The 27,637-nt window shown below is 40.4% G+C and overlaps 1 protein-coding gene across 1 annotated transcript in view; it reads right to left on the bottom strand.

The window, feature by feature from the left end:
* Window positions 1-689: 689 nt before the first annotated feature.
* chrna8 (cholinergic receptor, nicotinic, alpha 8) overlaps window positions 690-27,637 on the bottom strand; it is a 55,930-nt gene continuing 28,982 nt past the window's right edge. Inside the window, exons 5-10 of the mRNA XM_046843036.1 lie at window positions 11,217-11,296; window positions 10,915-11,082; window positions 6,008-6,202; window positions 4,905-4,991; window positions 3,644-3,753; window positions 690-2,321 (exon numbers count right to left, since the gene is read on the bottom strand). Of these exons, the coding sequence (XP_046698992.1) occupies window positions 1,821-2,321; window positions 3,644-3,753; window positions 4,905-4,991; window positions 6,008-6,202; window positions 10,915-11,082; window positions 11,217-11,296 (1,141 nt within the window). The 3' untranslated portion in view covers window positions 690-1,820. The remainder of the gene's footprint in view (window positions 2,322-3,643; window positions 3,754-4,904; window positions 4,992-6,007; window positions 6,203-10,914; window positions 11,083-11,216; window positions 11,297-27,637) is intronic.

Raw genomic sequence — 27,637 nt, 5'->3', positions numbered from 1 at the left:
AAAAATGTAAAATAAAACAGAATAATATAATGATTTGAGATCAAGAACATGGCAAGCGGTTGCATTTTTCCTAGTTGTAAGTACGATAAACACAGTACAATAAACCCATTATCCAGAAGCTCATAGAATAGCACTTGATCCAGCGCGAACTATTATTCCACATTTTTTTCTTCAGTGCAGGAACATCTGAACCACGTGTACACTTCAGTACTGAACTCTACGAATACGAATGAACACTTGAGTGTGCAGGTCCGAGTTTATTCATGGTTAACAGCCAAATCATATTTTTGGAAAGTTCCTGTAAGATACATGGATTGCAGAAGGATGTTAATACAAGATGCCTTGTTGGAATAAGGTGTGATAGTTCACTACATGAGCTGTAGCCCGTACTAAAGAGTTAATTATAGAAATATGTGGGCATAATAATAATAATAATAATAATAATAATAATAATAATAATTATGGCACATGTATCTTTCCTTATACAAAGTTTCTGAGGTTCATTAGAATTTGTCTACACACACAGTGACACATTTGTAGAAGCAAAACAACAACAGAAAGATGTAGGCAGGTGTCTACTGTGCTGTGAAAAAGTATTTGCTCCCTGTATTTATTTCTTGTTTTTTTTTGCATATTTTTCAGATCATCCAGCAACTTAATATTACACAAAGATAAACAGTAAAACAAAATGCAGTTAAGTGATGATTTTATTTATTAGGAGAAAAAAGGGCTGTCCATGCCTTCCTGGCCCTATGTGCAAAAGTAATTGCCCCTAAACCGAATAACTGGTTGTGCCACCCTTATACAAAACAAAAATTTTATATCCGCCACATTGGAGGGGTTTCGAGCATAAACAGCCTGTTTAAGGTGCCATGCCACCGCATCTCAATCTGATTAAAGTCCAGACTTTGACTAGCCCACGCCAAAACACGGTGGCATGTTTCGGATCGTTGTCCTTTTTTTAAAATGAGGAAATACGTTTTCACAACACTGTCTGCGATATGGCAGGCGTTTAGCAAAAACCACAGCGTCTAACACTGAAAGTTCACAGTGAAAAACTAGAAAGTGTTAAGGTGACACACGTGAAATACCTACTGCTACACGAGGGCTGCTGAGAGCCACTACAGTGAATGGCCACGATACACTACAGTCCAACGAGGGCTGTGAAAAGAATACACTTTTTGAAAAATACACTCGGATTACATATTTTTCATCAGTAACTATTTCTCAACAACCACAAAATACTTCTGAAGTACACACCGACTCACGATCACATCCTCTCCCAATGACTGACTCTCATTTGGACTCTCATTCTCACACACACACACACACACACACACACACACACACACACACACACAAACACATACATTACAGAGACGTCCAGTCTTCGGCAGAGATCTGCTTATTGTTCGATACGTGTAACTGCTCGATTCGATACATTAGACGTCACAATGGTTTTCTATATTATGCTCGTCGTGCGCTTGGAATGTGGAACTGAAAATATACAAAACCTTCAGCAACAAAACAGTCACTCTCATGTCACATTTCTGTAAAAAGGAATAGTTCATTTTTTCTCTTTTCAAGACAAAAAAAAAAAACGATCAGCATATTACACACACTGATTCACTGACTCATTTACTGATTCATTGACTTACTCACTGATTCACTGACTCACTCACTGATTCACTCACTGATTCACTGACTCACTCACCGATTCACTGATTTAGATGAAATTGTTACAACACACACACACACACACACACAAACACACACACAGGCAGTGGTTAGTTTTTCTCATTTTCAGTGAGAGAGGGTGATCATGTGAAGTCCTTGGAGACGGCCTCGATGAAGTTGGGCGCCGACATGAGGATGGCGAAGGTGCAGATGATGGAAAAGAGCGAAAAGGCGACGAGGCAGAGGCGATCCACTACGGCCGCCGCGAACTTCCACTCGCCCCGCACCGCCTCGGCCTCGTCCTGGGCTCGAAAACGCTGTGCCAGGTACGACACCTCCACCAGGAGCCTCTGAAGCTCTCTCTGATCGCCTGACAGAGCCGGGGCTGCTTCGCGATGCCCGCCGGCGCAGGACACTCCGCACGACACGCCTGAATCGCTGCTGTTGGGGCAGCAGGAGCTGTCTGGCGAGTGGAAGCCGAAGTAGAGGTTGGTGTGGCCGTTGGTGCCCATCTGGCCCGGCACGCTGCTCATCTGCAGGCTGCTGGTGCTGGCGCTAGAGTAGCTGTAAGCGGTCTTGCGCTCATCACCTGGCTTTTTCATGCGCAGGAACCAAGCGCACCAGTGGAGCAGGATCACCCGCACCTGAGCACAACAACGGAAAAAGAAAAAACAGCATGAGACCAAAAAAAAAAGGTTCTGAAATCAGACACATAAAGCGTGAGGGTCATTCCAGTGTTTTTCCTTCTCAATTATTTGGAGCAGTGTAAAACACACTCACAGACTAAGGCTTCATTTGTAGGCCTCAGGAATCCCTGTGCTATTTTAATATTCCGACATGCGGCTCCCTGCGGCTGTGAGCCAAAACCTGGAACCCTGAATGTGTTCGTTCCTTCTAATGTGAGATGAGTGGACATTAAAGTTTCATGGATGCCACTGTGACATTTTCATTTTTACCTTTACTATGATTATTGTATATCCTGCAATGAATTGAGTCTAAGATACGCCTTTCAGAATCAGTCTGATGAACAGAAAATAAAGCTGCAGTATTCATACATACACACTGTACAGTGCATTAAAAAGGCTTTTTTGTCACAAATGCATCACAGTACAAGGAAATTCTTTCTTCGGGGTCAGAACGATGATTAAACGTCCTATGGAGCACAAAGGGTTAAGGGCCTTGCTCAAGGGCCCAAGAGAGGCAGCTTGGCAATACAGGGACTCTAACCCTTGATCTTCTGACTTAACCACTAAGCTTCCACCTCCCCATGAATCATTTTTACAGGCTGCTGTAACCTTTCAGGTAATTCAGTGTTTTCAATACACATTATGTATAACATCAGAGTTGTATCTCCATATACAGGGTGGTGCAGGGAAACGGGAAGTTTTAGCACTAGGATTTCTGGGGCATCGGTGATCGTTCGGAACCAGTGCGAGCTCGTTTCGAACCCCTTGCCTTAAGTTATAATATCTCAGTGGAGCGGTGCACAACGAGCGTACACTGTAAAAATCTTTTAGAAGAACGGTGATCGTACGAGTGCGAAAGGAGGAGCCCTCACCGTTATTTTCCACAACACGCTTCATCATCGCAGACGGGACACGATCATGACAACTGGTAATGACGCTGAAATTCCCTCTGTGCAGCACTCGCTCCATCACCGTTCTTAATAAAGGAGTTATGGCGAACACTCATTTCACACCACTCCACTGCTCCATCATTACTAATGAAAAGGGGTGTGAAAGGATCTCGCACCGGGTCCCAAGAATCAGCGATGTCACCAGAGTCTCCAACTCCCAGTTTCAGAAATTCAAAAATAGTAATTCAGACTAAATTCGAGGCTGTAATTATATCTTTTACACAGATTGGAATTATGTGTATACGTGTCATGAATTTTTCTCCAAATCTGCCCTGTTCTCAAGTTCAGAGCGTCTTCAGAGCGTCTTTAAAAGAGTCTTCTTGCCCTCACCCATTTTGGCATTTTGCCTCCGTGTGGATCGTGGTGGTGAAACTGCAGGACGAGGACGGTGACCACGACAGACAAGCCCACGATCATCATCGTACTCGCAAAGTACTGAGCTGCACACACAGTGAGAACGTAGCAGTTAATCATACACGAGATGGACAAAAGTGTTTTGACACCTGAATTTTCCACCCACATGTGGTTCCAGAGGCACATAATTGTATTCAAATGGTTTTGGATTCATGAAGTTTTTCCTTCACTTAAACTAGGAGACTCAAACCTGTTCCAACATGTCAGTGCCCCTGTACACAAAGCCAGCTCCATAAAAATATTCTTTACATGATGTTGAAGTGGAAGATCTCCAGCTATAGAGCTCAAAAACCTTTTCCCACTGACTGCACCCCTCATCTCCATCTCTACCTGACTTTACTAACACACTCGTGGCTGAATGAAGCTCATGAAAATCTCCACAAAATCTAGTGGAACATCTTTTCAGAAGAGTGGAACTGATTATAAGAGCAAATGGGGACTAAATACGGAATGTGATTTTTAGAAAGGAGCACATAGCGATGTGTTCAGGTGTCCACATGGTGTAATTAAACTTTGACATTTAATAAAAAATATAATTAAAACCTTCAGCACAACACGTTTATTTACGTCCTTCTCTACTCATATATTAAAAAAACCACAAATAATTCTTAATCAATACACATTTGTTTTACTGATGCGCCAAGTCTCAAATCAAACACCAAAATCCCGCCATGATCTAACACATCCGGCAATTAAAACCGTCCGTGTGGAAACAGCAGAAGTTCTGTTTAGTGTCCTGATGATTTACGTCATTTAAAACACCATAATTACTTTAAAACATTGACAAGAATATTTTGACTTCATGCTCAATGTTGACTTTGGTTTCACAAACATACATTTGCATAAAGCGTCAATATTTGTTAATGAACATGATTAAAGTATTAAAAACTTGAAAAGTATTTATTTATAGTACATTTAGAACAGATACAAATGTGCGATAAATTTGCGATTAATCACGTTAACTTGTGACAATCATGTGATTAATCGAAATTTAAAATTTCAATTAATTGACAGCCCTAATATATAAATTTCAAATGTGTCATTACTGGCTATAAAATTGGCTAAAATTGATTCAATATTCCAAAATAAAAATATTGTATATGTATAATAATAATATATCTCATAAGGTCACATGCTAGTCATAGATTCTCTGGCCTAATCAGGTTATAAGGCGTACCTATAAGGGGGACGGAGTCGGAGGTGGCCGGCATGATCTCCGCCACCAGCAGCATGAAGACGGTGAGGGACAGCAGCACGGTGATTCCTGATAAGGAAAAACAGAGAAAAACAAGAAGTTACGTTTTTTTCAGCTGCCTACAGATCAAAGCTACGTTTTCATTTCCACCATTTACATCGGCACACATACACTATATGGACAAAGGTTTGTGGACACCTGACAGCCACACAGGCGTTAGTGAAGTCAGGTGCTGATGTAGGTGAGATGAAGCTGGCTTGGGGCACAGAAATATTTTCATTCCAAAACAGGTTTAAATCTTCTAGTTCAAGTGAAAGGAAAATTTATACTCCTGCATCCAAAGATCCATACAATTATGTGTCTCCATCTTAGTGGTAACATTTTGAAGAAGAAGCACATATGGCTGGAAAAGTCAGGTGTCCCAATACTTTTGTTTATATAGTGTAGGTGTAAAAGCACCATTAGATACATTTAGGAAGATGATCAGTGAAATAAGATGAATGGATCAGTGGAGCAGTGGTAGAGGATGAGGATGGAGGGATCGGTGGAGCAGTGGTAGAGGATGAGGATGGAGGGATCGGTGGAGCAGTGGTAGAGGATGAGGATGGAGGGATCGGTGGAGCAGTGGTAGAGGATGAGGATGGAGGGATCGGTGGAGCAATGGAGGGATCGGTGGAGCAGTGGTAGAGGATGAGATTGAAGGGATCGGTGGAGCAGTGGTAGAGAATGAGAATGGAGGGATCGGTGGAGCAGTGGTAGAGAATGAGGATGGAGGGATCGGTGGAGCAGCACTGCCTCCGTAATGCATATTACATTCTATTCCATACGACCTTTAAAGAAAACACTGCAGAAAAGGATTTTTATGAACATAAGGCCACGACTTTTCACAGAGACGCCGAGAATAAAACGCTGAAAGCCATTAAAACATGAAGAAGAAGAAAAAAGGAAAGAAAAATATGGGCAAATCAATCTGCTTTCCAATGCTGTATTACCTCTAATATTGATTTGTACACACCGTATCAGCTTCACTGCTGTTTATGTGCGTGTTATGTATGTGTGTGTGTGTATGTGTTTGTGTGTGTTACCCAGCGAGATCTTCTCCCCAGAGTCAGCAGGCAGCAGGAAGACGAGCAGCGCCAGGCCTGAGATGAGGACGCAGGGAATGAGCAGGTTGAGTCCGTAGTACAACGTTCGTCTTCTGATGGTCACCGTGTAGGTCACGTCCGGATACGGCTCCTTACAACATTCATAATACAGCTCGTTCCTCTTCCCTGGGACTCCTACGCTCACACACACACACACACACACACACACACATACACACACACACACACACACACACACACACACACACACACAGAGTAATACCTTTTAGCTGTTTTATAACACTTCATTACATTTAGGCAAAATCGAAAGAGGCGGCTGGAGGATTTATAGCCATTTCTCTCTCACACACACTCATACTGTTAAGCTTTAACTGCAACCCAACCAGGACAGAACATTACTGTAAAAAAAATCATCATTTCAGCCATATCTAATAACCTCCATGTCCTCATAACTCTTTACTCTTCTGCAGTAAGTACTTGAGCTCCACAGTCCTGAACATGAATAACGGATAAGTTATTATTATTTTTTTCTTGTTCGTATTTGATTTGTTTTTTGTTTTTCTGTGAGCTTTATTATTAAATCGTCTTTTAAAAAATAAAAAGGGCCAACGGGTCGAGCTTTCCATACACACATATATACACACACACACACAAACACACACACACAACCACACACACACACACACACAATGTTTTAGACACTGTGTTGGGAATCGATATTTTATCCGAATCAGTGAAAACGCCTGAAGGGAATAAGAGACTATAGATTGAGTAAATGTGGCTGTGGTGCTGCTTTTAAGAGCGTTTCTCAGATGGTATGTTTTTATTTAAATTAAACATCGCCACAAAAGAGAATCGACACTAAATGTATTTCAGATGTGAAAAGAAGCTTTGGGAACTGTCACGTCTGCGAGTCCTTCGGATGCCGTTAAGTGTCCAGACGTCACAATTTGACTACTTGTGGTAGAGGATAAAGATGAAGGGATGAGTGGAGCAGTGGTAGAGGATGAGGATGGAGGGATCAGTGGGGCAGTGGTATAGAACGAATATAAAGGGGTCAGTGGAGCAGTGGTAGAAGATGAGGATAAAGGGATCAGTGGAGCAGTGGTAGAGGATAGAGGGATCAGTGATGCAGTGGTAGAGGATGAGGATGGAGGGATCAGTGGAGCAGTGGTATAAAATGAGGATGGAGGGATCAGTGATATGGAATGAGGATGGAGGGATCAGTGGAGCAGTGGTAAATTATAAGGATGGAGAAACCAGTGGAGCAGTGGTAGAAGATTGAGGGATGAGGGTAGCAATGATAGAAGATGAGGATGGAAGGATGAGTGTAGCAGTGATAGAGGATGGGGGGATCAGTGGAGTAGTGGTAGAGGATGGAAGAATGAGTAGATGAATGGTAGAGGATGAGGGTGGAGGGATCAGTGGAATAGTAGTAGAAGATGGAGGGAAACCTTTTGAACTGATTACGCCGCAGGTCTCAGATTAATTATTGTGCTCGCATTACTGGAGTTTGTGTGTTTGTGAAAGGAAGATAAAGAGAAGAGAAAAATGAAAGGAAAGCGTGATACTGATCTGCATACACTGCCACACTGATGCTCTCTAATTAGCCCCTTATGTAAAATTCATCAGTTTCCTTGTGCTTCACTTCCGAAATTCGAAATTAAAAATGCAAAGCCAATTCTGGCAGCGCGTTTCCTCAACGAAACTCATTTAGAACATTCCCTCCTGCCTTTGTGCTCCATTATACATTCAGACCTGCTGCGTCTTCTCAATACGAGCGGAATTGTAATTCTCTGGTAGAGCTTCAGGCGAAAAAACTCATACGTCAAAACGTGCGAATCAGAAACAATCAGAGCAACAACTTCAACACGATCTTCAGCCTCAACGAACTGAAACACAGTAACTCGGAATTTCTGAGCAAAACATGACAAACTTCTTCTTCTTCTTCTTTCGGCTGCTCCCATTAGGGGTCGCCACAGCGGATCATCTGTCTAGCTAATCGTTCTTATTCACATGATCCCCCTGTTGTGAAACGTGGTATTGCATGCAACCCCAAAAACCTGTGCTACTTTTCCCTTTGCATTTTAATGGTTTTAATTATTGAGTTTATTGTTGTATAGAGTTTATGATTTGAGATTGAATGTCAAAATATTTTAAATATAAATAAAATTCCTTGATTGTAAGTTTCTAATTAGCCAAATAGTGTTTCATTGCTAGAAAATTGAGAGGTGGTGGCTTATATTTATTTATATTTATTGTTTGGCAGATGCTCTTATCCAGAGCAACTAATAATTGAGCAGTTGAAGAATAGAATAGAAGAATAGTTGAGGGTTAAGGGCTTTGCTCAAAGGTTTTTTTTGCAGTTTGATTTAAATTTGGTTAGTGGTTAAGATGTTAGACTTCTGATCAGTTTAATTCAATTCATTTTTATTTGTATTGCACTTTTAACAATGTACATTGTCTCAAAGCAGCTTTACACAGGTAATGTGGTGATAAAGAATGAATAAGATGTTATTTATAAGTGTAAGTTTGTCCCTGATGAACGAGCCGGTGGCGACTGTGGCCAGGAAAAACTCCCTGAGACGGCATAAGGAAAAAACCTTGAGAGGCACCGAATGTGCATTTATTACAGATATATAATTATGAGGTGCAGTGATAGTGATCAGATGCAAACTGTAGTCCTGAGTCAGTGTAGCAGGCTATTGACATTAAGTACAAAAGGTCATGAGTTTAAATCCCAGCACCACCAAGCCGCCACTGCTGGGCTCCTGAACAAAGCCCTTAACCCTAAAGTGCTCAGTGTATGAATGAGATCATATAAGTCATCCTGGATAAGATTGTCTGTATCAAATTACGTTTGTGGGCACCTGACAATAAGATTGGTGTGAATCTTTTTGGCATCACATTCCACATTTAGTCCTTTTTTGCTGTAACTTCCACTCTTCTGGGAAGATGTTCCACTAGATTTTGAGGAGATTTGTGTGAGGTTCATTCAGCCACAAGGGTGTTAGTAAAGTTAGGTACTAACAGGAGGATACCAGGAGGAACAATTCATCCCAATGGATCAGTTGTTCAATAGGGTTGAAGCTCTATAGCAGATGATCTTACACTCCAACCCATGTAAAGCATATCTTCATGGAGATGTCGGAGCATTGTCATGCTGGAACAGATTCGGGTCTCCTATTTCAAGTGAAGGACAAATTTCATTTCACAGCTTCCAAAGAAGAAGTTGGTAACAGTTTGGGGGGGAAGAACCACATCTGGCTGGAAAAGGCAGGTGTCCCAATACTTTTGGCACTATAGTTTACAAGCTGTATGGTCTAATTAGTTTAGCCAATTTCTTCTTTTTGTTGAGCAGCAGGTCAGCTGTACTTATTGATGTGCGAGCAAGATAAACACGGCTACTGCTTCCGAAACAAAAATCCAGTCTGAGATCTTTATCGTCTCTTTCCTGTGGAGAGATTTGTCTGTTATGGACTCCTGTGTGAAGTGAGAATCTGAGAAACATTGATTTGTGTGGTGTTTTCTGTGGTTCCTGAAGCTCTGCCCCAAATACTGGCGCTGTGGAGGAATCCGACAGAGGCTTCGGTGTGTGTTTGTCCAGGTGAGGGTCAGGACATGAGCAGTTAGCATTACATTCACATCTGTTACAGAGCGAGGGAGGGGGGAGGTGAGATATAGGACAGAGATAAAGAGACAGAGGGAGAGAAAATAAAGGAAGAGAGAGAGAGACGGGTAGACGTACAGAGATATAGAGGGAGTGGGAGAGAGAAGTAGCGGGATATTGGTGAGAGAGAAGAAGAGAAATAGAGGGAAAGATGCTGAGAGAGATAAATGGAGAGAGGAAGAGAGAAAGTCAGGCAGAGGTACAGAGATATAGAGGGAGAGAGAAAGAGACAGGTATTAAATTACAGAGTGATAAATACATAGAGAAGGATAAAGAGGAGGGTCTCTTCATCCACACCATCATTATTTGAATATATTGAACGTGTTTGACATTTATACGCCAAAAGCATTATAACAAACTCTTTTCCAACAGTGCTGATAATAATAATAATAATAATAATAATAATAATAATAATAATAATAATAATAATAATAATAATAATAATAATAATAATAAGTGACATCTGGATTACTGACCATCTGGGAATTATACACTAATGGTTAGGATTGTCTCCATAAACTACAGTACCCATCAGCCACTGCAGGTCACATGACTTAGTCACATCCCACTGATCACTGACTAATCAGCAAACCTATGCCATATGTGTTTCTTCTCCAAACTCTTGCTACTAAATTTGGAGACACACACATTGTATGTGATGAAAATTTCCCTTGAGCTGATCTCAGGAGTCTCAAAACTGTTCCAGCATCACAATGCACCTGCACATGAACCTATGCTTCATGAAGAGTGGGTTGGAGTGGAAGATCTCTGATATTTGGATGAATGTGAACGCTGACTGCATCCCAGGATTTCTCATCTCACCTCCGTCAGTGTAAATGAAGCTCATGCAAATCACAAAATCTAATGGAACATCTTCCCAGAGGAGGGAGGATCTTATTATTTGGATGCGGGTGATCAGATTTCTATACATTTTGTTCTGGTTCAAGTCAAAGAGAGAAAGAGTGAGAGAGAAAAAGAGAGACAGGCAGTGAGACAAAAAGACAGGAGGAAAAGAGTGAGAGAGCAGAAAAAAGAGAAAGGAAGCGAGAAATATGAGAGAGGATGAAAGAATAAGAAAGAGAGAGAAAGATGTGACAGAGATGAGATGGAGAAAGACGACTATAAGAAGAACGAGAGAATGAAAGAGGCAGATGTTGATGTTGAGTGTGTGTGTGTGTGTGTGTGTGTGTGTGTGTGTGTTTTCTCTCTCTCTCACCCACGAGGTCCCACTCTCCATTAGGGATGTATGTTGAAATGTCCACCTCCTGCATCTGAAGGTCCAGCAGCCAGCCGTTGTAGGTCCAGGAGCCGAACTTCAGGTCGCACTTCTGTACGTCGAACGGAAACCAGCGCACGTCGATGTAACACGTGCTCTTTAGAATACCTGCCTCATGTGCGCACACACACACACACACACACACACACACACACACACACACACATTTTCACATCAGCATTTGATTCGCCATAGAAGAAGATAAAGGTAAAGAAGATCAGTAGCGGGTGCGTGAGCTTCACCTGGAGGTATGTACTGACAGGCTCCTGACGAGTTCACCAGCACGTTGGTGTGGAAAGTGGCATCAAACCTCTCGTCAGCGCTGGGAAGAAAACAAGTGAGACAGTAAATCAGAAGATCTGCGTTCTAGATTCCCGCACACTCCCAGCATGCACCTGGCACCTAACACACCTTCCAACCAGCAGATGTAAGTCTAAGCATCTCGTTCCTTTCCTATCTACACACGCTATGGCCAAACGTTTGTGGACACCTGACCATAAGATTGCATTTTTCTAACCTCCCGATCCATATTTAGTCCCATAATCTCCTGTTATAATAACCTCCATTCTCCTGAGAAGTTGTTCCACTAGATGTTTGGGGAGATTTTGGACTCCTTTAGCCACCAGGATGTTAATAAAGTCAGGTCATGAGGTAACTAATCATCACAAATGTGTTTACTAGGGTTTAGAGCTCTATAGCAGGAGATCTTCCACTTCTGAGAAGATTTTCCACTAGATTTTGTGAAGGTTTGTGTGAGATTCAGTCACCAGGATGTTAATAAAGTCAGGTCCTGAGGTAACTAATCATCCCAAAGGTGTTCACTAGGGTTTAAAGCTTTATAGCAGGAGATCTTCCACTCCTAAGATGATGTTCCACTAGATGGTTGGGGAGATTTTGGACTCCTTTAGCCACCAGGATGTTAATAAAGTCAGGTCATGAGGTAACTAATCATCCCAAATGTGTTCACTAGGGTTTAGAGCTCTATAGCAGGAGATCTTCCACTTCTGAGAAGATGTTCCACTAGATTTTGTGAAGGTTTGTGTGAGATTCAGCCACCAGGATGATGATAAAGTCAGGTCCTGAGGTAACTAATCATCCCAAAGGTGTTCACTAGGGTTTAGAGCTCTATAGCAGGAGATCTTCCTCTTTAACCCATGTAAGCAGATCTTCATGGTGCACAAGGGCATTGTCATGCTGGAACAGGTTCGGGTCTCCAAGTTCAACTGAAGGGAATATTTCATTCTACAGCATCCAAAGACAATTGTGTGTCTTCAATTTTGTGGTAACAGTTTGAATAAGAACCACATCTGGTAGGGTGTCTCAATACTTTTGGCCACAAGCGTGTAGCAGAACGTGTTTTATTGCAGCAGATTTGATCTGCAGAATAAACAGAGCTGACGGTTTGTGGGTCCTGGACCTGATTTGCATATTTGGAATACATCTTTTGTGTTTGATGACTCATGTCGTTTCTCCCTTCTTAATCGTTCATAATGAGGGATTTCGCAACATTTGCATCAGGGTGCAGAGATAAAACGCTGTCTGAAGGAAGGAAAAAAAATGTCAAGGAGCGTCAGAGATTGTAGCTGCTGAGCCGCGTTATTTACCGTTATTAATGACACCTGCTAGCATGCTAACAAGTTAAAAAAAAAAGAGAGAGAGCGAAAGAGCGAGCGAGAGAGGGCGAGAGAGAGAGAAAGAGAGAGAGAGGAAGCATAAGATGTGAGAAATGAAGAAAGAGTAAGAGTGAATGTGGACAGAAAAAAGAGTGAAATCGAAAGTGTGAAGAGAAATAGAGAGAAAACAAAAGAGGAATAAAGACAGACCATAAGTTGCTAGAAAAACAGAGAGAAAAAGAAAAAGAGAGAGAATAAGTAAGAAGCAAAAGAGTGAGAGAGAGAAAAGAAAGTGAGTGAATAAGCAAAGAGGGAAGTGGTAACTCGGTAGTTAAGGCTCTGGGTTACAGATTGGGGGGTTGGGGGTTCAAGCCCCGGTATAGCCAATCTGCCACTTTTGGGGCCCTTGAGCAAGGCCCCTAATCATCTGTGCTAAAGTGCACTGTATCATGGCTGATCCTGCGCCCTGAACCCAGCTTCCTAATATCTCTGGGATATGTGAAGAAATAACACTTTCCCTGTGGGATCAATAAAGTATTGTTTAAAAAAAAAAAAAAAAAGAGAAAGAGAAATGAGTGAGAGAAAATGGAATGATAAAAGAGAGAGAGAGAGAGAGAGAGAGAGAGAGAGAGAGAGAGAGAGAGAGTGTGTGTGTTCCTTTGTGAAAGCCATGACATTTAGCATTAGTGATGTGGGAATATATTCTAATCATGAACAGACTGACCTTTTACCTGTGTGTGTGTGTGTGTGTGTTGTAAGTCTCTCATGTCTAACACTGTGTACGCTGCATGTTTACAACAACACAATGCAGAACAGCAGCGTGGCTCTCAGGAGCGAATAAAAAAATAGGAAGTGAGTGAAGGGGGAACTAAGAGAAATGGAGGAAAAGAGAGTAACTGGAGAGGGGAAAAGGAAGAGTGAGAAAATAAGCAGGAAGCAAAGGAGTGGGAAGTAAAAAGAGAGAGAGGGGGGGAGTGAGAGGGTGAGAAATGAGAGAGAGAGGGATGAATAAACATGAATGAGAAAGTAAGGAGGAAAAGCAAGGAGGAAAAGGAAAACAGACAGAAATAAAAGGGGATGAAATGAAAGGAGGGGAAAAACAGAGAGAGCTGAGATAATATTGGTAGAGACTTTATGGAGAAACCGAGAAATTGGAGAGAGGAAAAGAAATAGTGAGAGAATAAGTCCATAAAATGTCCATCACATGAAACACGTGGTTATACATCCTATTCTCCAAATATTACAAGTCACTGAGTAAAATATACAATCAAATAATACAATTCACACCAGTTTACACACACACACACACACACACACACACACACACACACACACACACACACACACACACACACACACACACACACACACACACACACACACACACACACACTGGCCTGCTTCTGTGCCTTCATTTTTCACACCATTAATCCCAGATCACGCTAAGATGGTTTTACTGGAATCCAAAGGTCAGCTTCAGGATCAAATTTTACAGTACAATCCTCACTTAAATATAGCATCTAATACAGCTCCGTGTATATAACAGTAACACAGCTCCGCGTATATAACAGTAATGCAGCTCCGTGTATATAACAGTAATGCAGCTCTGTGTATATAACAGTAATACAGTGCCGTGTATATAACAGTAATACGGCTCCATGTATATAACAGTAACACGGCTCCGTGTATATAACAGTAACACAGCTCCGTGTATATAACAATGTCTGCTCCGTGTATATAACAGTAATACAGCTCCGTGTATATAACAATGTCTGACTCCGTGTATATAACAGTAACACAGCTCCGTGTATATAACAATGTCTGGCTCCGTGTATATAACAGTAATACAGCTCCATGTATATAACAGTAACACAGCTCCGTGTATATAACAGTAATACGGCTCCGTGTATATAACAGTAATACAGCTCCGTGTATATAACAGTACGGCTCCGTGTATAACAGTAACACAGCTCGTATATAACAGTAATACAGCTCCGTATATATAACAATGTCTGCTCCGTGTATATAACAATGTCTGACTCCGTGTATATAACAGTAACACGGCTCCGTGTATATAACAGTCTGACTCCGTGTATATAACAATGTCTGGCTCCGTGTTTATAACAATGTCTGACTCCGTGTATATAACAGTAATGCAGCTCTGTGTATATAACAGTAACACGGCTCCGTGTATATAACAATGTCTGACTCCGTGTTTATAACAATGTCTGACTCCGTGTATATAACAGTAACACGGCTCCGTGTATATAACAGTAACACGGCTCCGTGTATATAACAGTAACACGGCTCTGTGTATATAACAGTAAAACAGCACCGTGTATATAACAGTAACACAGCTCCGTGTATATAACAGTAACACAGCTCCGTGTATATAACAGTAACACAGCTCCGTGTATATAACAGTCTGACTCCGTGTATATAACAGTAACACGGCTCCATGTATATAACAATGTCTGACTCCGTGTATATAACAGTAATACAGCTCGTGTATATAACAGTAACACGGCTCCGTATATAACAGTAACACAGCTCCGTGTATATAACAGTTATACGGCTCCGTGTATATAACAGTAAAACAGCTCCGTGTATATAACAGTAACACGGCTCCGTGTATATAACAGTAACACGGCTCCGTGTATATAACAGTAACACAGCTCCATGTATATAACAGTGTCTGACTCCGTGTATATACCAGTAAAACAGCTCCGTGTATATAACAGTAACACGGCTCCATGTATATAACAGTAACACGGCTCCGTATATAACAGTAACACGGCTCTGTGTATATAACAGTAAAACAGCACCGTATATAACAGTAATACAGCTCCGTGTATATAACAGTAACACGGCTCCATGTATATAACAGTAAAACAGCACCGTGTATATAACAGTAAAACAGCTCCGTGTATATAACAGTAAAACAGCTCCGTGTATATAACAGTAACACAGCTCCGTATATAACAGTACGGCTCCGTGTATATAACAGTCTGACTCCGTGTTTATAACAGTAACGCTCCGTGTATATATAACAGTAACATGGCTCCGTGTATATAACAGTAACACGGCTCCGTGTATATAACAGTAACACGGCTCTGTGTATATAACAGTAATACAGCACCGTGTATATAACAGTAATACGGCTCCGTGTATATAACAGTAATATGGCTCCATGTATATAACAGTAACACAGCTCCGTGTATATAACAGTAATACGGCTCCGTGTATATAACAATGTCTGACTCCGTGTATATAACAGTAACACGGCTCCATGTATATAACAGTAACACAGCTCGTATATAACAGTAATACAGCTCCGTGTATATAACAGTAATACAGCTCCGTGTATATAACAGTAATACAGCTCCGTGTATATAACAGTAACGCGGCTCCGTGTATATAACAATAATACGGCTCCGTGTATATAACAGTAACGCGGCTCCGTGTATATAACAGTAATACAGCTCCGTGTATATAACAGTAATACAGCTCCGTGTATATAACAGTAACGCGGCTCCGTGTATATAACAGTAATGCAGCTCCGTGTATATAACAGTAATGCAGCTCTGTGTATATAACAGTAATACAGTGCCGTGTATATAACAGTTATACGGCTCCATGTATATAACAGTAACACGGCTCCGTGTATATAACAGTAACACAGCTCCGTATATAACAATACGGCTCCGTATATAACAGTAATACAGCTCGTGTATATAACAGTAATACTGACTCCGTGTATATAACAGTAACACAGCTCCGTGTATATTACAGTAATACGGCTCCGTGTATATAACAGTAATACAGCTCCATGTATATAACAGTAACGGAGCTCCGCGTATATAACAATGTCTGCTCCGTGTATATAACAGTAATACAGCTCCGTGTATATAACAGTAATGCGGCTCCGTGTATATAACAGTAATACGGCTCCGTGTATATAACAGTAATACAGCTCCGTGTATATTACAGTAATACGGCTCCGTGTATATAACAATGTCTGGCTCCGTGTATATAACAGTAACACGGCTCCGTGTATATAACAGTAATACGGCTCCGTGTATATAACAGTAATACGGCTCCGTGTATATATAACAATGTCTGACTCCGTGTATATAACAATGTCTGACTCCGTGTATATAACAGTAACACGGCTCCGTATATAACAGTAATACGGCTCCGTGTTTATAACAATGTCTGACTCCGTGTATATAACAGTAACACGGCTCCGTGTATATAACAGTAACGGCTCCGTGTATATAACAGTAACACGGCTCTGTGTATATAACAGTAAAACAGCACCGTGTATATAACAGTAACACAGCTCCGTGTATATAACAGTAACACAGCTCCGTGTATATAACAGTAACACAGCTCCGTGTATATAACAGTAATACGGCTCCGTGTATATAACAGTAACACGGCTCCATGTATATAACAGTAATACGGCTCCGTGTATATAACAGTAAAACAGCTCCGTGTATATAACAGTAACACGGCTCCGTGTATATAACAGTAACACAGCTCCGTGTATATAACAGTTATACGGCTCCGTGTATATAACAGTAAAACAGCTCCGTGTATATAACAGTAACACGGCTCCGTGTATATAACAGTAACACGGCTCCGTGTATATAACAGTAACACAGCTCCATGTATATAACAGTAATACGGCTCCGTGTATATACCAGTAAAACAGCTCCGTGTATATAACAGTAACACGGCTCCATGTATATAACAGTAACACGGCTCCGTGTATATAACAGTAACACGGCTCTGTGTATATAACAGTAAAACAGCACCGTGTATATAACAGTAATACAGCTCCGTGTATATAACAGTAACACGGCTCCATGTATATAACAGTAAAACAGCACCGTGTATATAACAGTAAAACAGCTCCGTGTATATAACAGTAACACGGCTCCGTGTATATAACAGTAACACAGCTCCGTGTATATAACAGTAATACGGCTCCGTGTATATAACAGTAATACGGCTCCGTGTTTATAACAGTAACGCGGCTCCGTGTATATAACAGTAACATGGCTCCGTGTATATAACAGTAACACGGCTCCGTGTATATAACAGTAACACGGCTCTGTGTATATAACAGTAATACAGCACCGTGTATATAACAGTAATACGGCTCCGTGTATATAACAGTAATATGGCTCCATGTATATAACAGTAACACAGCTCCGTGTATATAACAGTAATACGGCTCCGTGTATATAACAGTAATACGGCTCCGTGTATATAACAGTTATACGGCTCCATGTATATAACAGTAACACAGCTCCGTGTATATAACAGTAATACAGCTCCGTGTATATAACAGTAATACAGCTCCGTGTATATAACAGTAATACAGCTCCGTGTATATAACAGTAACGCGGCTCCGTGTATATAACAATAATACGGCTCCGTGTATATATAACAGTAACGGAGCTCGCGTATATAACAGTAATACAGCTCCGTGTATATAACAGTAACGGAGCTCGCGTATATAACAGTAACGCTCCGTGTATATAATAGTAACGGAGCTCGCGTATATAACAGTAACACAGCTCCGTATATAACAGTAATACAGCTCCGTATATAACAGTAATACAGCTCCGTATATAACAGTAACACGGCTCCGTGTATATAACAGTAATACAGCTCCGTGTATATAACAGTAATACGGCTCCGTGTATATAACAGTAATACGGCTCCGTGTATATAACAGTAACGGAGCTCCGCGTATATAACAGTAACACAGCTCCGTGTATATAACAGTAATACAGCTCCGTGTATATAACAGTAACGCGGCTCCGTGTATATAACAGTAACGGAGCTCCGCGTATATAACAGTAATGCGCCGCCGCGTATATAACAGTAACGCGGCTCCGCGTGCATAACAGTAACGCGGCTCCGTGTATAGAACAGTAATACAGCGGACTATTAGTTTTTCCTTGACGTATCCGTGTCTGATCAAAATAAACACATCCACATTCTGTCTTACTCGAGTCTTTATTACTAATATTAAGGCAAATAAGATTTCCTTCTGTTCTGGTATTTCATTCGCAAATTGCAGAGACTGTTTTTCTTCTAGATTATTACAGTATCTCAGACCAGAAGGAACTTTTTTCCCAGGATAAAGTTCGAAATCAAACGATTTGCATATTCAGTACATGTAAATGTATACAGTATAGTGCATTTAGAAAGTGTTGCACTAGCCGTTTTTTTTTTTAATTTGTATTATTTTCAACATTGTACATCCTGAGGACATCCAGACTTTGAAAGAATATCTGGAATTCTTTAGCAAACAAAAAAACAGCTCCATATATCTTTGGTGACAACTTGACAAACTCCCAGCATTCTCTCATCAGATTCTTGAAGTAGTCACCTGAAATAGTGTTCAGTTCCCAGGCATGCTTCGTGAAGAGTTCATTTCCTACCTTCTTAATGTGCTTTAGACCCTCATTTGTCTTGTGCAGAAGACAGAGTGAGTACCAAGTCAATAGCCCTATTAGTGCTACTACAACTACTGTACAAATCCATATTATGGCGAAAAAACACTCAGTTAATAGACATTCCATCATTAATTCAAGAAAAAAATCTCAACTTGAAATGTATTCCCAATTGCAGTCAGAAAAACCATCAAACGCTGTGATAAAACAGGCTCTCACGGGGACCGTCCCAGGAAAAGCAATACCAAGAGCTACCTCTGCTGCAGCGGATTAAATGAAGATTTACAAAAATGCTTCTTGAAGTTCAAGTGGCAGACATATTTCAATTCCCAGTGTTCAGATGAACAACATACAGAAGAGGCTTGCTTGGAAAAATGTACAAATTTGATATTTTTGGGGTTCCTGGATGTGTGGTTCTCACTGTGAAGCATGGAGGACGAGGTGTGATGAAGTGGTGGTGGTTTGTTGGTGATTTAGTCAAAACTGAGAGGAGCATGGCTCTCACAGAATATTGCAGCGACATGCCATCCCATCTGGTTTGCACTTAGTGGGATCATCATTTGTTTTGCAACAGAACAATGACCCCAAACACACCTCTAGGGCATGAAGAGCAAAAAAAAGGAGAGTGCTGCATCAGATCACCTGGGATCCACAAGCACTAAATCTAAATACAGTTGTGATGAGTTAGACCGGAGAGTGAAGGAAAAGCAACCAACAAGCACGTTTCTGCTGACTACATAATTCCATATATGTTCGATCATCATTTCAATGTCTTGCATATTAATATACAATGTTAATTGAATAAGGAGGTGTTTGACATCTACTTTATGATCGGTATGTGTTTTTTGTACCTTCCACTCCACATTTAGTCCCCATTTGCATTTTTGTTATAATATCCTCCACTGTTCTGGGAAAATGTTTCACTGGAGTGAACTTGTCCATATAGTGTATATTTTTTGCTGCGAGTTTCAAAATTTTCAAGGATGCTTTTAAATGCAGGCCAAAAGAACATAATAAAATAAATCCAAAAGGAGAAACCAAAGTCATAGCAAGATATTGGATTAATCAGCAGGCAGGCACATTAAGACTTGGCCTGACCCCTGATATATAAGGGGATACCTGATTAGCATCCCATCTCATTGGCTTGAGCGCCTTTAATATCTGCCTTATTTCTATTTCTTGAAGTTCAGCCAAAAAAATCTGCTAAAAATAATTCTTGTCCTTGAACAGATTGCTGAATCAGAACATTCTATAAGTATTAGCTCAGATTCTGCCAAAGATGACACACCAAAGAAAGAAAACTTGACAAATGCTTGTAAAAGACAAATGGAGACACTTTAAAAGGCCTCTGTTATATCCTACAGTCTGGGGGAATTGTAGTGGAGGTGGTGCTGCTTGTAGCCATTGTGGTGGTGTTGGTGCTGGAAGTCATGGAGGTGGTCGTGGTGGTGCTGGTAGTCATGGAGGTGGTGGTGTTGCCGGTAGTCGTGGAGTTGCTGGTGGTGGACATGGTCCCCATTTCCTGTTATTATAACCTCCACTCTTCAGGGAAGATGTTCCACTAGATTTAGGGCAGTGGTGGGTTAGTTGTTAAGGCTCTTGGTTACTGATCGGAAGGTCAGGGGTTCAAGCCCCAGCATCGCCAAGCTGGCACTCTTGATCAACTACTCTGATGTGGGTTAGGTGAGGAAGATCGGGGTGCAGCTTGTGGGGTGTACATTTATCCCAAAGGTCTTCAATAGTTTTGTAGCTCTTATAGTAAGAGATCTTCTACTCCAACCCATGTAAAGCAGATCTTGGAGCTGGCTTTGTACACAGGGCCTCGTAGTTCAAGTAAAAGGAAAATTCCATGCTACTGCATTCAAAGATGCCCAATACTATTGTGTGCCTCCAGGTTTGTGGTAACAGTTTAGGGACGAAGCAGACATGGCAGGGAAAGTCAGGTGTCCCAATGTTTTTAAATAAATAGTATTCTTTTGATGAACTTAGCAAGAATGAAGGTGATGGCAAAGTCACTAATTGGAGTGCAAATCTGTAATTGGTTTAGTTTTTTATTGACTCACTTATATTTGATAGGGTTTGATGTGTCGAAAGTAATCGATCAGGAGAAAAATGTTCTTATTTTCTCTTTTTGGATGTTATTTACTTCAAAGCCAAAGTGCAGTCATTACTACAATTGTAATGACTCTGGAACGGACTAATTAAAACAAAGCAACGCGGATCCAGCGTGTTCTCTCGACCTCTGTTGCTCTCGAGTCTCATTAGCGCTGACTCTTATCTTCCTCCGTATCTGTGGACTTTGCACATACAAAGTGAAATCAAACCCTATCAGTGTCTTCTTACGGGCAGTAAACAAAGCAAAAGCAGTTCTCTGGAACGTCTGGGAAGACTTCGCAATGAATTAATGCTCCAGGTGTGCTGAGAGTCCGGACGTGAACTGGAAAAGATCGTCGGAGTTCGTGTGAGGATTCCGAGCCCCGGAATCCTGCTGGCAGGAGGAGATGATGTCATCGTCCTGGGCTGGGGTCTGTCACTGCTTAGCTTCGTTTGGAACGGAATGTATTCAGCTTATAATTCAGTGTCAGAACGAGTGAAGGTCAAATACCAAGTAAAGAAGTGTTTCATTAATAATTCATCACACGACACCTGTTTTTAGTCCAAACTATAAAACATTTGGACAGGGCTGCACATCAAATACAACGATCGAGGATTTCATTCTCAGGTCACGACACACTCTACGCCCCGAAGGTTTTTTTAATCAAATGTATCCATATAAGTATAAGATACAAAAAAGGACACTGTTTGGACAACATTTTTTCGGACACCTGAGCACAAGATTGTGCCTCTTTTTGAACATCCCAATCCACATTGTGTCAATTTGCTGTTATAATAACTTCCACTCTTCTGGGAAGATGTTCCTCTAGATTTTGTGGAGATTTGTCCTTGTTTAGTCACAAAGTCTGTATGTAGGTTATGTAGGTGAGGTGAGGATTCCTGGGGTGCAGTCTAGAGATTAATAATAATCAATTAATCAACCAATAAAATGGATACTGGCAAACATTCCATGAGAAATACTACTGAACTTTACCACTCCAATAATATAATTGATAATATAAATGAATAAATATAATAGCGGTCTCTGTGCGCTTCACTCTGAATTGAAAACGTACTTGTGAAATGGAGCATATTACAGATTTGGATTTAAAGATGAAGAAATATTTGAATATATCAGAATTATATCCTATGATCATGTGCATTCATTACCTTAATCATAGATACGTTGCATTAGTGTGCGGCTCTTGTTTACATGCAGCTGAAGCTGATCGATCAATTGCCCTCGATTCATGACGCTTTCATAAATAATACTGCAAGGTTTTAACGAGGTCGCTTTATTAACATAATTACAGACAGTCGAGGGATATGATTACTATGTTATACGATTGAACATGATTTTTATTTACAGCATGCGCTAACGGCTTATTATTACTGCATACTAGGGATGTGCATCTCCATAACTGAGGCCAATCCGATTCGCATCTTCATGCATAGACGATATGATACATTAAAGAAACATATGAAGCAGCTGCTGATGTGATATGATACGATACGACTCACCCCATTACGACGCAATGCGATTTGATGGAAAAAATATGATGCTCCGCAATTCAATATGCAGATATTCCACTTTTATTTCTTTGGATCAGACAGACATCAATTTCCTTAAGTGCCTTCTGAATTCTACCGCACGGCCCCTTCACAAACACGGCTTTACAGTGCAAAAAAATTAAAAAGATGAATCAGAGGTTCTTTTTCTGTCCTGTCTCTAGGAAGATGCAGCTCTACCTCTGCCATGTTAATCTGTATTGTATCTTGACTCTCAGGACACGCCTCGGTCTCCGTACTGTTGATGCGTCACATTCAAGTAGCAGAAATATTGTTCACAAATAATTGGTCACTCTCGAAAAAATTTAAGTATAGCGCATCAAACTATTATATATAAATAAATCTTTTTTTTCCCCATGCAAAAACGTTAAAAATAACAAATCACCATCTCACCATCCCACAAATCTCAACTTGTAGCCGATGCACTGATGTGTATGGGCGAATCTTGTTATCCCTTCTGCATCTTTAATCTGATATGCATGACGTGAGGCGGCTTGAAATCCTTGCTATGTTTTGTAGGTAACACAAATAATAAATCTTCAACAGATTTCCTTATGTTCCTTCTCACTCCACATTCGGAGCCAGTGATCTTTATTCTAAGCAGCTTAATGTTGTGTGTAATTCTGTTTTCGCTCTGCTGAACTTTTTTCTCTCCCTAAAATCCATCTTTCCTTCCGTTTTCTTTCCTTTTCTCCGGTCAGTAAATGACGTTTTTAACCCTTCACATCAACTCATCAAACCCTTGACCTTAATGTGATAATAGCTATAATCCAATTATAGCTGCCTTTTGCAGCAGTGAATGGTCATATACTAGACCTTCTAGTAAAGCATTAATATCCATTATGTGGGCAAAACTATAAGATCACCTGCATTTTCCAGCCATATGTGCTTCTTCCCGAAACTGTTAGCACAAAGTCAGACACAGTTTTACAGGACGTCTTCGGATGTGGAAGCATTACATTTTTCCTTCGCTTGAACTAGAAGATCCTAAACCTGTTCTGTTATGACAATACCCCTGTGCTCAAAGCTGGCTCCATGAACATGTGCTTTACATGGCTTGTACCTGAAATTGGACACAAACCTGAACAAAATCTAGTGGATCTAATCATCTTCCAATAAGAGTGGAGCTTATTGTAACTGGAAATGGAGACTGAATGTGGAACGGTATGTTAAAAAAAAGAAGCAATCTTCTACTCGGGTGTCAACAAACCTTTGACCATATGGTGACACTTAATTGCAGGAGATTATAGATTTTAATAAAGATATAGAGGTTTAAAGAAGCTGAGAAAAAAAAAAACATATATAAATATATATATTTATACCTGGCATCTGGCCTAGGAAATCCCTGACATTCCATCGTTCATTCAATTCATCAACTGTGAACTTGATATCTCTTGATATAACCGGCAGTAAAATACTAAATAATAAAGTATATCCATGTAATTAAATCAGGCATGGTTTGAACGATGTTAAGTCTTCTTTTGTATTATTGCAGTTTACCACCATATAGCAGTCGTGTAGCTATGAGTGGGTCCTTGATGGGCTTGGGCCCACCCACCCGTCAGTTATTCCTATCCAGTCAGGTGCCTCACAAGGTAGCCTGATTGTTAATGAGCGAATATTCTGTTGCGATAATCAAAAAACTTGACCTATAAAAATAACTTGTATTGTTTCTTGATTGTTAATTCTTGATTTGTCATAAGTGTTGCTAGCAAAAAGGTTTTCAAGACGAGCTCTGTTCACAAGAAAGTACTCTATTTAAAATATTACCCTCGCAAAGAAATACAGTGCTCCCAGCGTTCCTGCCACTCCGGGAACGTGTCCTGGAAGTCTTCTTCTCGAAGCACCTACTGCGATTCACGCTGGATCTCCGCAATGGTGTGAAAAAACGGCTACTTTTGAGCATGATCTTCATCTTCGGGGAGAGGGTGAAGTCCGCCGGAGCCAAATCTGGCAAGCAGGGTGTGTGCGGAAGTGAGATCCTGTTGTCTCCAGCGAGAAACTCACAAGTGAGCAGTAGAGCTCGGTGACAGGATCAGAATAGCACCAGATGCACATCTTCCGATGTACACAGGACAACGTCTTTAAACACACTGTCTTACGAAAATAGGTGCTCCCTGTGACTGTGCGTGCAGCCTTGTGCTGCCATCTGCTGGCATGTTACAAATCTAGTCTTGAGACTTGATTCGTTAGACTTTGATACCACCACCACTTATGCTAACTGCATTTCATTCACTCTGTACATGTACATTGTACAATGACAATAAAGTTTAATCTAATTATTCAACATCATATAGTGCTTGGCCCCCTGATATCGCTTTTCTGTGCTTTACTTTTGATTATGTTTGAGATCCAGTTGTTCACAGCGTGACGAACACTGCAAATGTTTTATATTGTATTCGGTCCAGACTGAGTAGATCATCAAACACTCTCAGTGAGATACAGTACATTAAACGTGCGGATCTGCTTAGAGCTCAGCACTGACGGCTTTCCTCTTAGCTTTTTATAGATTTAATTTCTCATTTTTTAATCTCTTCTAGTAATCTCTCTCTCTCTATCTCTCTCTCCCTCTCTATCTCTCTCTCTCTCTCTCTCTCTCTCTCTCACAAGAGTACTTGACTCGGGCTGCTCTCTAAAGGTATGAGTGCTGGCAGAGGGGTGTGTAAAAATGTCACTGTATTATATTTAATTTATGTATTTATTTTTTACTGAGTATTCAATTCATGAAACCTCTGAATCAGGTACTTAACACAACGAATGTTGTCAACATGAGTGCAATTACACAGTCCCATGACCTCAATAAAAATACACTTGCTTCTGGAAGACCCATGAAATCAAGCCAAGAATGAGAGAACATATACTTTAACTTCAAGAGAATTGGGACATCCGACTTTTTTTTCCAGCAGTGAGCAGATTCCCACTGGGAACCAGAGTGTTACATTGGACTTGAGAAACGAATTCACTTGAGGTTTATTATTACAAAACCGAGTAAAAAAAAACTGCCAGAGGATCTCCAGGATCAAGGAAACAAACCATACTATATGTGGTTCTCCACCAAACTGTTACCACACAGTTGGAGGCACATGATTATATCGGAAGTCTTTGAATGCAGGAGCATGAAATTTTGAATTCATGTAAACTCGGAGACCCAAACCTGATCCAGCATGACAATACCCCTGTGCACAAAGCCAGCTCCATGAAGACCTGCTTTATATAGGTTGCAATATGTGGAAGATCTGCTGCTATGGAGCTTCAACCCTAATGAATACCCTCAGGATGGATCGTTTACACTGACTGCATCAAAGGAACCTCCTCACATTCTCACCTTCATCAGTACCTGACTTTACTAACACCCTTGTGAATGAGCACAAATCTCCACAAAATCTACTGGAACATCTTCTCAGAAAAGTGGAGGTTATGACAAGAGCAAATAAAGCCTAAACGTGGAATTGGATGTTCAACCTTATGCTCTGGTGTCCACAAACTTGTCTATATAATGTACCCAAAAATCATCATGAAGTCCATGAAGCTATGCAAAATTCTAGAAATGTTATAATCAGGGTTTGGTTTAAAAAAAAAAAAAGTTTATAACACAATTGTTGCTATGCCTGAAGGAGGCCATTAGTCAGGATAAAAGCAATAAAGTGGAAAATCTGAAGGAAAAGAGAGACAGAAACTGTTCGCAGGATAACCAGTTGGCTTTTTGCAAGAGTGATGAGCCGTTTGAAATCCCATTTGAAGTTTACTGAAAAGGCATGTTGGAAATTTAGTTCAATAGGAGTCCAATGAGAACATACAGTAATTAACCTTCTTCACACAAAAACCCATCCAAGTCCACTGGAGTACACTATTCCCACAGTGAAGCGTGCTGGTGGTAGCCTCACAGTGTTAATCATCTGCAGGGACTGGAGAGTGTCACTTGTGGGGAAATATTGGAGAATCCTAGAAAGAAACCTGTTCCAGTCTACAAGAGATTTTAACTTCATACAGGCTCTAAGTATAATCCATATCTGGACAAGTTTAACAAGAACCGTTCTTTATTCTTAAACACAAAATGAGAATGCCTGTGAGAAGAAATCCCATTGCGGTTCTTAACAGAGATCTGCAGAATGAACGGAAGCAGGATTTGACTTTTTTAATTTATACCATAGAGACGTAGGAACAGCTGTAAAGTTTGGGTAAATGGTGACCCTGTCCTTGGTTTTTGGCAGCGGCATATGTTCCATCTGAATCACACAAGGCCGCGGTTTTAAAGAAAGACACTTGATCTCAGCATGTTTCCTTCACTTTCTTGTAACATCTTTTGAAGAAACGCCTGTCGTTCTTATTCATTCATTTCACATACAATATATGACCAAAGGTTTGTAGACAAGTGACTATAAGTTTGATATGTGCTTCTTTTTGAAGAAGTCGTCCCTGTTTTACGAATATCTGACCTGAAAATGTCTTCTAATGTTTCCTGAATCTCTTATTGGAAGGCGACTACGGTATTTTTGTATATTTTAATAATAATATTAATAATCTTTATTTTATATACAGTGTATTTAAAATTTACATCTCAAAGAGCAAACCATATTTATAATTAATTATATTATAATCAAATATTATATTAATATAATAAAATATTAGAGTATAATAATAAAATACTATATTATAATAAAATAATATATATTATAATAATAAAAAATATATATAATTATTATTATTAATATTATAATAAAAAAAAAATAAGGATATTTTTTACGTTTATGTCAATGAGATATGGAAGTTAGATCCTGGAATGTTTTCAGACCGGCAGAAAAATGTACAGGGGCCAAATATTCTTCACACACACACACACACACACACACACACACACCATCATCATCAGTCTAGCGTCTATCACTGACACCTCGAGACTCTGCTGATATGGAA

The sequence above is a fragment of the Silurus meridionalis genome, chromosome 28 (genome assembly GCF_014805685.1).
Source record: "Silurus meridionalis isolate SWU-2019-XX chromosome 28, ASM1480568v1, whole genome shotgun sequence".
Taxonomy (NCBI): domain Eukaryota; kingdom Metazoa; phylum Chordata; class Actinopteri; order Siluriformes; family Siluridae; genus Silurus; species Silurus meridionalis.
This window is presented reverse-complemented; position numbering and strand designations above follow the sequence as displayed.